Source organism: Eleginops maclovinus, chromosome 4, assembly GCF_036324505.1.
Source record: "Eleginops maclovinus isolate JMC-PN-2008 ecotype Puerto Natales chromosome 4, JC_Emac_rtc_rv5, whole genome shotgun sequence".
Lineage (NCBI taxonomy): Eukaryota > Metazoa > Chordata > Actinopteri > Perciformes > Eleginopidae > Eleginops > Eleginops maclovinus.
The window spans coordinates 9,846,775-9,860,097 of record NC_086352.1 but is presented as its reverse complement, the minus strand read 5'-3'; the positions used below and the strand labels follow the sequence as shown (position 1 = coordinate 9,860,097).

The 13,323-nt window shown below is 40.9% G+C and overlaps 1 protein-coding gene across 1 annotated transcript in view; it reads left to right on the top strand.

Annotated features, from left to right (window-relative positions):
- Positions 1-7,584: 7,584 nt before the first annotated feature.
- The window catches only part of celf6 (CUGBP Elav-like family member 6), a 137,807-nt gene continuing 132,068 nt past the window's right edge, over positions 7,585-13,323 (top strand). The window contains exon 1 of the mRNA XM_063882009.1: positions 7,585-7,813. Coding sequence (XP_063738079.1) covers positions 7,633-7,813 — 181 coding nt within the window. The 5' untranslated portion in view covers positions 7,585-7,632. The remainder of the gene's footprint in view (positions 7,814-13,323) is intronic.

Sequence of the window (13,323 nt, the reverse complement as noted above, 5' to 3'; positions counted from 1 at the left end):
TTGGTTAGTTTGCACAAAAGCCTGCTTAAAGCCACAACTTTTAGTTTTTAAATGTTGAATAAACAAAAACAACATTGATTAGTAAGCGTGTTTTGTTACCTTTATGAAAGAGCTAGGCTAGCTCTTTCTAGTTTTTGTGCTAATAAGCTAACAGGCTGCTGGCTCAGCTTCGTGTTTACAGATATGAAAGTGATCAGCAAGAAAATAATACATGCATTTTCAAAAAAGTCACACTTTTCCTTTCAGATTATTCAATCTTTTGTGCATTTTGGTGTAAAGATATAAATACCAGATTCAAAAACAGTATAACTGATGCAGCTGATAGTGAACCATAGGAGCAGTATCCTGTACAAAAAATTGCACATAATGCTTCTCTATTTCAATGCTTTCAAATACCTGATAAGCCCTCTTACATAATATATGCATCACTGTGGATCAGTCATGGCTCAGTGTGGATTATACTTGGAGGTTTCAGGAAACTAAAGAGAAGTTTTCAACAAGTCAGGGCTGAGAATGAGCCTTATTCTTCTTATTTTGTCAGAAAACGTTAAGGACTCTTTGTAATGTGTGCAGATTCACATCACGTCGCATTCATATATGAAACAGTCACTTGGCTAAAGGAGGTGCTAAATGAAGAGCGATTCAATATTGTGTGAATGTGTAAAACATGTTAATGGAACAGAATAAATGTGATGACTACTGGTACCTGCAGTGACCTTTATTTGAATAGATATACACGAGAGGATTAGAAATGATTTCATTTTATAGACCCGGCAAAGGAAAAACATAATGACTACAGACTATAAAAGTTATTGGTATTTCAACAGCTTGGAAAGAGAAGACTTTTCATAGCTGTAGTCATAAGTGCCTTTAAAATAAACACCCCTCTGAGCTTGTCATTACCGACAACATCAGCGCATGTCATCAGCGTCTGAAAACATCTGAATGAAATTGCTGTTTCAATTTGCAGTAGCATGGTTTGACAGATGTTTTTTCGTATATATAAAATCAAAGCAGAGTGAAATGTAGATGGACCGCAGTGTCCTTGGATTTCAAATCAGCATATTTAGTACCTAGCTAAGGAAGGGGCCCCTGAAAGCATAGAAACCATTAACATTATGGAAATGAGTATCAGTTATCTGTTCATAATCATCATGACACAATAAAAAATCTAATTGTGAGGAAGCATGATTGAAAGATTAGCTTAGTGAAATGCCAATAAAGAGTGTGCCCCTGTGCTTTCATGGTAACACAAAGAAAGTGTTTTTTTTAGATATAGACTGCAAAAGAAATGTACAGGGATTTGTCTTTGTGACATCGGTGCAGAGACATTGACAACTTACAGAGCTCCACAGTGCATACTGAAGCTACAATAGCACAAGGACAAATTGACTTTATGTACGATGCAATGCAAAAGATCACAAAATATGTATTTTAAGAGCATACCACACAGATTGCACTGCATCGTTTGCTTGGAAAGTAGATAAACTAGCCATGACATTAAAACAGTTGTACAAAAAGTATAGAAATGATGATGGGCAAAAAACAGACTTGCATTCAATCAGTGAGATACTGCCTACTCTGCATACATTTGGTAGCCTCAATAGCAGTGATGATAATGGTGGTAAGTTGTTCAACACACAATGGAAACACAACACAGATCCATGCACACTTTATGCAGCTAAATACTGCATACACACGCTGAAGTTATGTGTGTGACTGTACTCGGTGGCCTGCACAGAGTATTCTGGGATTCATTAGCCGCCAGAAAGCAGATGAGTCACTGTGGTCTCCCTGACCTCTTCTTCGTTTTTCTTCTCATTTATTCCCTATCTTGCGTCAGGAGTGAACTTAAACATACAGCGAGGTGCCTGCTTATCATTCAGTAGAATACAAACTGCAGTAGAAACGAAACATCAGTCATATAGAAAAGAGATCTAATCCACCATTATGAAATGTGCAACTTCATTTAGAAAAATTACATTGATCACAGCTAAATCAAAACCCCCCACAGCACAAAACGTTGTGAGGCTCTATTCTGCTCATTTTCAGCGTGATATTTCTATTTTGTGTCTCCTTGCTTTAATGTTCCAAAAGCTCTTTATTTTTCTCATACTGCCTGTGATGCAGCACCTCTTTTCACCCTCTGTCTGAAACCAGAGCCCAGTCTACTCCGATTGGTTAGTTGGCCGGCTCTGTTGTGATAGGTCAACAGCTTAGAGACGTCCCACCTTTTAGCCTATCACGTACAATGTGTTGGACTGCCATCCGATAAAAGCAATAGTGATGTCATTATGTTACAGAAGTAAACAAAGGAGTCCAATTGAGTAATTTCAGGCAGGTTGGGAGGGTGTTATAGAGAACTGTAGGATTTTTGCCGTTGCAGACCATTTACATGCACAAAAACCTATTTAACACCCTACAGGAAAGGGAAATCTAAAAAAAACCATAAAGGGCCCCTTTAAGAGAAACTGACACCTTCTGAGTGAGTGGTTCTTTATCTTGCAGAGCCTGTTTTGGAGGGGGATGGGGGATAGTGTACCCCTCCTTCAGGGAGAGACAGCAGTTGAGGTTTGAGGCTGCTCTGGTATTACCATATACACTCACAGATTCACAAAAAATACTGTCACACCTCATACTGGCTGTGCCATGAATATCAATGGTTGCTCTCCTTTTGGACTCACTCTACAAAACAGACAGTGAAAAATGTTCATGCATGACAACGTTCCACCTGGCCCACTCCATATATCCAGTTTAATGGGATAATGAACACACAGTATAAAGGAACTGTGCATGACACCATCCTGTTATGCACAATGCATGACTTATGTCACTGATTTTGCTTCTTCAAGGGTCTTTTTTTTTTGGGTACCGGTTTCAAGTGGTGTGTCTGTGACATTCCGACAAGTCACCTTGACAGCGGTGTGAATAATTTCGGTAATAAAAACAGAAATTGCAGTCACTCAGGGCTGGAAAACAGCAACTGTACCGTGTGAAATATTCAGAGTAAATATTGTTGGGCATTAATGTGGAAATGATTTTGCTGACACATTTACAGTGTTCACACCCCCACCTGATTTCAATTTTAGTGGGACTTCTGAGAGAAAATCCTTGCTCATTGCTAATGGGCCAACACAGTTTCCATCCAGAAATAATAAGAAAAATAAATTGAAGGAAATGTGTCTCTAGGTGTGCGAGATCCTTGAGGGACTTCTTCCTCCCTTTTTGTTCTTCTTGCAAGTTCATACCCACTTCACAGACACAGCTGGAACTCTTCTGACTGCTCTTTTGTCTTTTTTAGTGCAATTGGCAGAGGTGCCCTGTTCAACCATCCAGGTGCTGCGCGTTGCACAGGCAAGAAGAAGAACGCTGTCAACCTTTCTGATACGCTCGCCTGTGTTCGAACAAAGAGGATGCTTACAGACAGGCATAATTGAAGAGATCATGCAGTACCTGCATATTCTCCTGCCAGGCAAATTCCAAGACTTCGCAGCTGTGCAGTAAAACTATCCCGTGGAGAAATGACAAAAACAAGGAAACAAAAAAATCACAAAGGCAATAAGAAGCGCTGAAGCTAAATCAGTGATGTCTTTGTGGGAAAGAATGGCCCTGATGGTATTGACAAGGGAGACTTGTTGTGTTTTTAGATCCCCATTCAGAGACAAAAACTCCACAGGAGTTTTTGAGAGGGTCTACAAAGACATGATTAAATAGAAAATAAATAAATATTCATAACAAAGCCAATGCAGAGCCAGATGTTACTGTTAGTTGCTCTCAGAATAAAACTATCCCCGAAGATCATTCACTCTGACAGGCATCAGGGTGAACACACACAAAAACACACTCAAAAACCTGCAAAGTGAACAGCAGATAATCCATCAAAGCTGACTCCTCAACTACCCAGTGACCAAAAATGTTTATGAGGTACATTGTGACACTTCCCACCGGAGTAACCCCCCACAATAGACTATGAGCTTATCATACTGTAAGGTATTTCTGAGAAAAGGCGGCCACCCTGTTTTTATTTGCAGTGGATAAGATTCCTTTGATACCATAAACACTAAGTTACTCACTGAAGGCATTCAAATGTCAAATTTGAATTGGTATCAGGGGGGAAAAGAAACTGGGCGGCTCAATTACAGACTCATGGGAGATGCTGCTTCGTTGAATCTTTCACGACAACCATGCTTTTAATCAGTTAAATACGATATTTTTAACTGAGTAGTTACTCTTAGTTCTTATGCATATACAGTAGATGTAGATAGATATATATATGGATATATAGGTAGATATAGGCTTGTAGAACTCCATACTTTATACATTTGTGTGTGAGGCTGCTGTTTTCTGCTCATTAGCAAAATCAACAGAACAAAAATAATCACTAGTATTTAATTACATCTTCTTATTAGCCAATTAATTCTGACCTAACAGAGGTTAAGCATAATGCACTTCACTGGACATGCAGTTTTTTGTGATTCTCTTCTGATAGCGCGTTTGCTCGCCCAAATCCACAAGGGGATCAGAGGTCATGCTCAGTTACAGAACGACTCCTCTGGAGGTGTCAGGGACTCCATGTGTTGCTCGAAGACCGTTAAACAGGGGAGATCCTACTCCTTTGCATGCTAGCGTTCACCCCCCGATTAACGATTCTCATACAAAACTTGCCACATACAATCAATCATTGATACATGATATTATCCACAAAAATGCCCTCATATCAAGCGTAATTACTCATATCAGTGTGAGCTGCACTGCCGTTGTATTGACATTATATTCCCATCTGCACTAATTAGACCTTTCTGGGTGCGAGTAATGCAACACGGGAGGGTGGGGGGGGGGGGCACATGCTCTCTTGCATGAATAACACAACTATTCTGAAGGGTGGCGTTGAATGCATCATTCCCTGGGTGGAGTAATAGACGGACCAGTTTGGAGATGGATAGCTGGAGAGGGGTGGGACAATTTCGAGTGCAAACATGTTAAAAACTGAAGCTCCAACAAGCTTTTTAAATGGCACTGAATGGCAGCACTGATTCAGCACCAGGGACAGTGACACAAGGCAAACTGCACTGCTTTATTCCCTTGTTCTTATTCCCTCCATCTGCTCACGTTGTCTTTGTGAGGGGGAGAAAGAGCGGCACGTTTGTTTTTTTTATATTGTGCAACCCTCTAAAGGCTGCTGCGTGTTGCATTCCAGCATGCTGCTATCTTTTAAATTATTTACCCAAATATGCCTTTGATCCGAGCACCTGACCAAACTTCCATTTTCTTTCCAGATTGTCCTTCTAAATAAAGCAGGCGAGGTTTGAAAATACCAGGGAGCTTACAAGCTATGCTGAAGACAAACAAAAAACATGCAGACGGATCAAAACTGACTTACTTGACTTATATATGAAGATAACCTTTGATGACAGAATGTTAAAGTTCAAGTGCAATTGATGTATAGCATGTTATTAATAAAGTATGATTCAAAGGTCTCTTAAACATGTCATAAAAAATATAAAGTATTTCATGAATTAGACGAGCATAAAACATGAAGAAAAATATGAATACTATTGATGACAGAGGGCTAAGAACTTTCTAAATATTACTATTATTGTTATACCTTATAGGTTTTGACATTACATGGGATCTATGGCATCTTATGAGTATCCAAAAGCAATACATTAAAACCAATTCTCCTGCTCAAAACAATAAAGCTACAGTTATGACTCAAAGCAAAACATTTTTTTGTCTAAAATGCATGTCATATTTGGAATTATAGTAAGTATTTATGGTTAGAATTGCTCCAATCTATAACATATAAAAGTATTTAATAAAGTAGACCATTGGAGCACAGTCCCTAGAGCATCGATTCTCAGTCCTCAGGGATCACAGCTCTGTTGGTTTGCTACCCTCCGAAGTAGTAAATAGCATTCACCTGGGTGGTGTCTCACTTGTCTCCCTGTTGGATGGTTAAAATGAAACCCAGCAGGGCCCTGGCTCCTGACGTCCAGGATTGAGAACCTCTGCTGCAGAGAACATTCCTACAAGGCTTCACAGCAGTGTATTTTATGAATTAGACCACAGGACTTACAGCCCTGCTGGTTTCTTTCTAAACATCTGACAGGGACTTTCTGACGCCCAGTATGCCAGATGAATGCACTTCTTTAGCAGCACACCTGGGTCCAGCAGACCTGAGAGTTATGAGGACAGGGTTCGTTGGTAAGATGGTCGACATAAACAGTGGTAAATCCTCCATTGTGCAACATGCAAGAATACAAATGATAACAATTGATTTACCATCCATCCATCCATCTTCTCCCGCTTATTCGTCAGGGTCGCGGAGGTAACAGCTCCAGCAGAGAGCCCCAAACTTCTCTTTCCCTGGCCACATCAACCAGCTCTGACTGGGAGATTCCAAGGCGCTCCCAGGCCAGCGAAGAGATATAATCCCTCCACCTGGTCCTAGGTCTACCCCTCGGTCTCTTCCCAGCTGGACGTGCCTGGAACACCTCCCTAGGGAGGCGCCCAGGTGGCATCCTCACTCGGTGCCCGAACCACCTCAACTGGCTCCTTTCAACGCGAAGGAGCAGCGGTTCTACTTCGAGTCCCTCCCGGATGACTGAACTTCTCACCTTATCCCTAAGGGAGATGCCAGTCACCCTGCGGAGAAATCCCATTTCGGCCGCTTGTATCCGCAATCTCGTTCTTTCGGTCATGACCCAATTGATTTACTTCACATGTTTTTACATTAAGTTTTTTATCCAAAGCTTCCTAAATACACTAACACCACAGACATGAGTATCTTGAGTGGGATCGACCAATGACCCTGCCAGAGCCGTTCCCGAACTTGCCATTTACCCTTTTGGAATTGGTTGCTTGACATGAGTTGACCAAGTCTAATACACCTAGATATGCATGTAAGCCATCAAATTAGTCACACATATTTTGTAATTTCCAAATGGCAGTACTGGGTTAGAAAACACCAGAAAAAAACAGATTTTAAAGCACATTTTAAAATTCTGATAACCAGAGGATTTAAAGATTTTAACATATTGATGTTCAGCATCACACTTACTTTAAGGTACAAATTGTCAAAAAATAATAATGACCCAACACAAGCAGAAGAAGTAGCACTAATGTAGCATCACACACTTTAAATGTTCCAAGCTTTCCACTTTACACAAATGTTTGCATTCTTACTCTGCCCTGTGAGCCCCTCAGTCATCCTGCTATCTCATTGGCCCTGGGCCGCACTCATTATGCAAATTGGTCAGTGGGCGTGGTCTGTGCAAAAGTGTGCGAGTTGACGTCACGGGCAGAGTTGAGGCAGTGGGGGGGGGGGGGGGGGGGGGATAGGGGATGGTTGAAAGAAAAAAAATGAAAACACATAAAGCATAAGCAAAATAAATAAGGCTGGTTCCAAACAAGGAGGCTGTTAAGGAATAGGAGAGAAAGAGGAGGAGTGAGGAAGATATAACAAGGGGGGGGAGTGTGCACTGTGCAGTTGACTACAGAGAGGAGAGAGATAGTGAGAGAGAGAGGGAGAGAGAGAGCAGCTCGCCGGCCCATTGAGGAAAGATGGCTACAGTCACTGCAAACGGAGTGCAGCAAGAGAATGGATTCAGCACCACGAACAGCGCCGGCAGGATGAACGGGCTTACCATCGGCCAGAACACCATTCCAATGAAGGACCACGACGCCATCAAGCTTTTCATCGGGCAGATTCCCAGAAACCTGGAGGAAAAGGACCTGAAACCCCTGTTTGAGGAATTCGGAAAGATATACGAACTCACTGTACTGAAAGACAGGTTTACGGGAATGCATAAAGGTTGGTTATTTTGCTATCTTTACTTTTGTTAAAGCCTTCAAGGAGAGGGCAAGCGAGAAATCAAACAGCGTCCCAATTCAGTTTTTCGGGGGCATGAAAAGTATGTTAATGTGCAGATGTTTGGGACAGAGTGGGAGCCCCGTGGAGCCGTCACACACACACACACACACACACACACACACACACACACACACACACACACACACACACACACACACACACACACACACACACACACACACACACACACACACACACACACACACACACACACACACACACAATACGCACATATATGAGGCGTGAGAGGGAAAGCACGTGGAAGTGAATGCGAGGGTTAATTGTAACCGCGTCCAGCCAATCCACGTGAATACTACAGCTGAAAACGCCTTTGTGTGTTTACATTGAATCTCATGTGCGGAGCGTCCCAGTTAAAGGGGGCGGGACAGGCAAGTGTTATTTCAGCGGATGCAGACATATCTTCATAATAAAAAAAATAAAAAAATCTGCATCACAGACTGCAGCTTATTATCGAGGAATAAAATGCTCTCACGGGAGCGGAAAAGTGCAAACCATTATTACAATAAGCATCCGTGATTAGGGTGGTGCTGGCATGCTGCTTTGACCTTTCAGAGGGATAATATGTAAGCCTACTTTTCGGACGTCATTATCTGTGGAAAATACGCGGCAGCTGTATTGTAATGCTGCTCCGTGGGCGGGTTGCAGTCAGGAAGTACAAAGCAGGATAATAGTAGAGGCTGGGTTCCAGCGTGCATCGTCTTCGTGTTCTGTCCTCACCCCCGCTGTCACCCCCATTGTCCAAACTGTGTTCACTTAGTAATTAGTCAGGGATCAATTATAATGACAGTTATAATGGTGAATGCCAAAGTGGGGTTTGTGTTGGAGGGTGTTTTACAAAAAAAAAAATCAAAGTCCAACTCTAGGCACAACTTATATGCACGAATCCTATTACACCTGTACACTCAATTGTGATGCAATAATAAAATAAAAGGTACATATAAGTACCACCTTGTTAAAGATAGTAGCTATTTTTTCTTTACAAGCTTTGAATTTCCCCAGTGTTTCCATTAGTGGATTATATTGTGACAAAATAAAATTCCAAAATTTAAATATAATAACCAAAGTGAGTATTATCACTATTATTATTACAATTTCTGAAACTTTAAGCCTGTATTTAGAAGTGTTTTAAACCAGCATTTTAATGGACTGGAACGCAAAAATAGGGTTTCAATTTCAGCACTATTTGTGTCCCTATAAGCAGGCTGTCCTACAGTTTATCATCAGATTAAAGATGGTAGTTTTTATTAGCATCTGCTGCTGCTTGTAATAAATCATATTTTCATGATGGCTGTAAATTATTTTGTTATTTTAGATATCATTTTAAACCATGAGAGACTCACACACAGATACATTGAATTCCCTCTCAGTTCACTCCCAGTGAAACAGAATCTATTATCAATGCAGGCAAATTATGTATGATATGTTAGTCAGTGGCTACAGTTCATGATCTCATTGATCGGCGCAAGTCAAGCGCTCTTGTGGGAGAATTGAGTGTTGGCTCAGCGTGGATTTCTTGTGTGTGCAGCCCTGAAGGTCTCCATGCACCACCTGTTCCTTCAGCCATCAGTCGCTGGTGCAACCTGCTCCTCCTCCTCCTCCTCCTCTTTCCCTGTGCTCAGTGATCGATTAAAACAATATTTCTGATGTTCATGTTGTTTACGCCTGTCCTCGACCATCCCTGAATGTCAACACTCTAGAGGGTGGCTGCCTCGGGACGGATAATCCTGTTCCACTGTACGCCCGTTCAAATCATCCTCCACCAAGGCCACTCTGATGCATGCATTATGCCCACTTCATCCCGCATGACATTCAAAGTCACTTTGGGAGCACGAGCATGCACTTTTAATACGATTTCACCAATGCATTACAGGGATGAGTTTTTCTTATTGGCCACTACCTAAAGCGTGTTCATGCCTCCTGCTGCGTCGATATGTGATACCTGTAGACCGAAACAAGAAAGTACAAGAGGAACAAAATGGGATTAGTGTCGTTAACAAAACTGAAAATGAGTAGTGTATCAAGTGTTGTGTTTCTCAAGGAGAGCCTCCTAAAATGTCCAATCTGAAATCGAGGAAAGCTTTTGTAGAGGAATTAAAGGTAAAATTAATTACTCATCTGGGAAAGTTGTAGGTTTGCACCAAGGTCAGTCCAGCAGTGCTCTACATTAGTAGACTGATAACCTTTCATTTAATTGTGATTTAATTTGACAAGCAGCCCCATCTCAAAGCCCACCTGCTGGTTATAGTCCGCAGCTTTAACCCAATCACACAGACTTCATCAATGTTATATGTTACGATGTGAAATGTTATTGTAAGTCCTTTTTAAGAACAGGCAAACAAAAAACAATGATATTATTCATATAAAATGTGGTCGTGCTAGTCTGTCAAACCTTTGCTCTCGTTATAACCTACTAAAGTCAATTGGGATATTGCATATTGGCATAGAGCATAACCTGTTACTATTCCAGTTACTACTCAACATTATTATAGATCTCCTAAGTAAATTCAGCACATATAAACAGAGATGGATCAGAAATCAAAGGCACTTAACTCCTTCTGCATTATGTCAATTAAAAATACATGTTAAAGGGAAACCAACACTTTTTATATTAATGATGAATCACTACCTCATTGTTAAAGGGGTCACACTTGATGATGAATCCACAGAGATTTATCATTTAACTACAGACAAAGTAAGACCAGCTGCTGAACATATGTATAAGACCATCCATATATTTCCCTAAGGAGAAACTGAAGATGAGAAACAGAGCTAAAGGGAGCATGAGTACTCGACAAACATTCATCAGGTGGCCGGAAACGCTAATCCAAGTGAACGTAAATGCCAATCCTTCTTGTCTGCTAGAAGTATAAATAACCAACTGTTGGCTAATAAGTTTTCCAAATTAACTCAAAGTATGATGATTTGCTTTGTCCACCTTTTTAATTGCTGTTGCCAAAATAATACGGCCAAATAAAAACAGCTATTGCGGTTTAAAGAAAATCTCTGAAGGGTGAAATGATTTTCATTTTGATGGTGGTCCATCACATTAAAACAGGAATGCATCATAATTGTGCACACAAGAAACACACATTGAATTAAGACACACCTGTAGTATTGTAGTTTTACAGTTTAAAATGTTGTGCTACTTCATTATTTCTGTTGGATGGTGCAGAAGAGGCATTGTTTTAACCATTTAAACCATAAAGTCATACGAGAATAGTTGATACATGTTTTGGTCACATGACAGCTCAATCCCATCCAGTAAAAATCCATTGGACGGGTGGTATACTATCTTAACGACTTCACACACTCTACACCTACCAGCCCAGTGGATATGTTCATTTGAACCTGGTGTTGTACTGCCTGGATGAATGGGATTAATCTACACAGAGAAAGTGTTGTAGCTGCTTCATTCCCTCCCTCTGGCTCTATCTTATACATGGTTTTGCAATAATCTTTTGTCCACGGTATTTGTATTGTATTTGAAAAATAGTCTGTTTTCTATTTGCTTCACAAACACATAATATGCCAATGAATAGTTATTATGCCAAAGTCCCAGGAGGCTCCCGATGTTGCAACACATTCAAATCACATTTTTATCATAAACAGCAACAAACATTTTTCACAGCAGAGCAAACAGTGTGTGTGTGTGTGTGTGTGCGTGTGTGTGTGTGTGTGTGTGTGTGTGTGTGTGTGTGTGTGTGTGTGTGTGTGTGTGTGTGTGTGTGTGAGTGTGTGTGGAAGGAGGGGGGGTTATAATCACATTGGCTCCACGATCCTTTAAAACATAAAGTTCATAAAGATTTAATGCATTGCCATAAATTGACTTTGACTACAACTTTGAAATCCCTCTTTGAGCTCAGTTTGTATTTGATTTGCTTCGGATAGACGATGTATATGGCTGTTGGCATCAGTTAGTAAACCGTGTCTAATGGATGATTTGCAGCACTACCTTATTTTACAGCCCGAGTCCTGTGACACAGTATTGCACCATAATTATGGATTTAAGGGCAGATCAAAATATGTCATGTTTGCTCATGATTTATTCATGTGGATTGCGCTGCATCACTTCGAACAGATGTTTTGTGCTTTGTGAATTCTAACTTTGGGCAATTCAGGGATCTCCTGGGACTTCTCTAAATATCTGGGGAATTCGGTGTTTCATATTTCCCTGTACATCTCAGTGGATAAGTCGTAGCTGCATGATCTACTCAGAAAGTGTCTTTCATTTGAACAGATGAGCCTTATAGCTGTTAGACGCTGTTGCCTTTAATGTCGATCTGATAGTTTGTGTGTCGTCAGGGAGCTTTGTGCATCGCGTGGGATGACTTGACACTATTGGCGGACACGGTACTCGTTGCTGCGTTGTGCGGCCAGGTCGTGCTGTTTAACATCCACCATTCCACTGAGCACTACATTATCATAATACTTAGTGTCAGTGCCAGAATGCATGCATTGTTCAGACATGCTGAATGTTAGTGGGGGGCAAATCTTTTGCTTGAGTAGCGTTATCTATCAATCCGTCTCTGATGCTGAGAGGAGGGACTCTGAGCTGCACCACACAGCCAGGAGGAAGAGATACAAAGAGTTGTTAAATATCCTCATCCATTCTCCTCTCCTCGGTAGGTCCACGCAGGGTAATTGGCTATAAATAGCCTGCCAAATTGACATAAAAAGACCTCTAAGGCATAAAAAAGTCAAAAGTAAACCTCAGTAGGGCATTAATATCTAATTGCACATGAGTCATAGAATGAATCAACAGATCTTTGAATGTGTAGACTTTGAAATTCATTGATGTTGCTTTAAAAAAAATACTTCTTAGACTTTTAGTGCAACCACTTTGATTTACAGAGCCTGCTGGGTTTTGTCGGGTGTCGGGTGTAGAGGAAGTGTTGGACGTTGATTGACAGTTTGTGTAAGTTGAGTGACAGGTGTAGCTTAAGTCTACAGATGACCTCTTTGATCATTAGAGCGGTGGTTGTGTGTGAAGCAGACAGCTTAGCGCTCTGAATGTAGATGGACTGAAAGATAGAGGGGTGCTCGGCAGGTAACAGTGTGGTTAACACAGAAACATGACGCGGTTGATGAAGGCTCACATCGTATTTGTCTCAGCACCCATGAGAGGGTCAGGCTGTCACACTGAGTAGCTTCCAGTTGCTTTACATAATTATTTTGCGCTTCGATCTTTTTTGGAAATTAATTTGCATTATTTTCCCCACTTTAATAAACATTCTAGGATCAGACATGTGTGAGGAGACCCGAGGAGAGCAAATTGCTCATGATTCATGAATTCACTGCTAATGAATTGAAATTTTATACAAATTTGTTCTGGAGTTATTTCAAATACAGGTACCTGATGCCTTAAAAAAAAAAGCACTCTTAATGCCTGGATGCATGCAGTTGTGAGCACATACTAATTTGCATTTTAA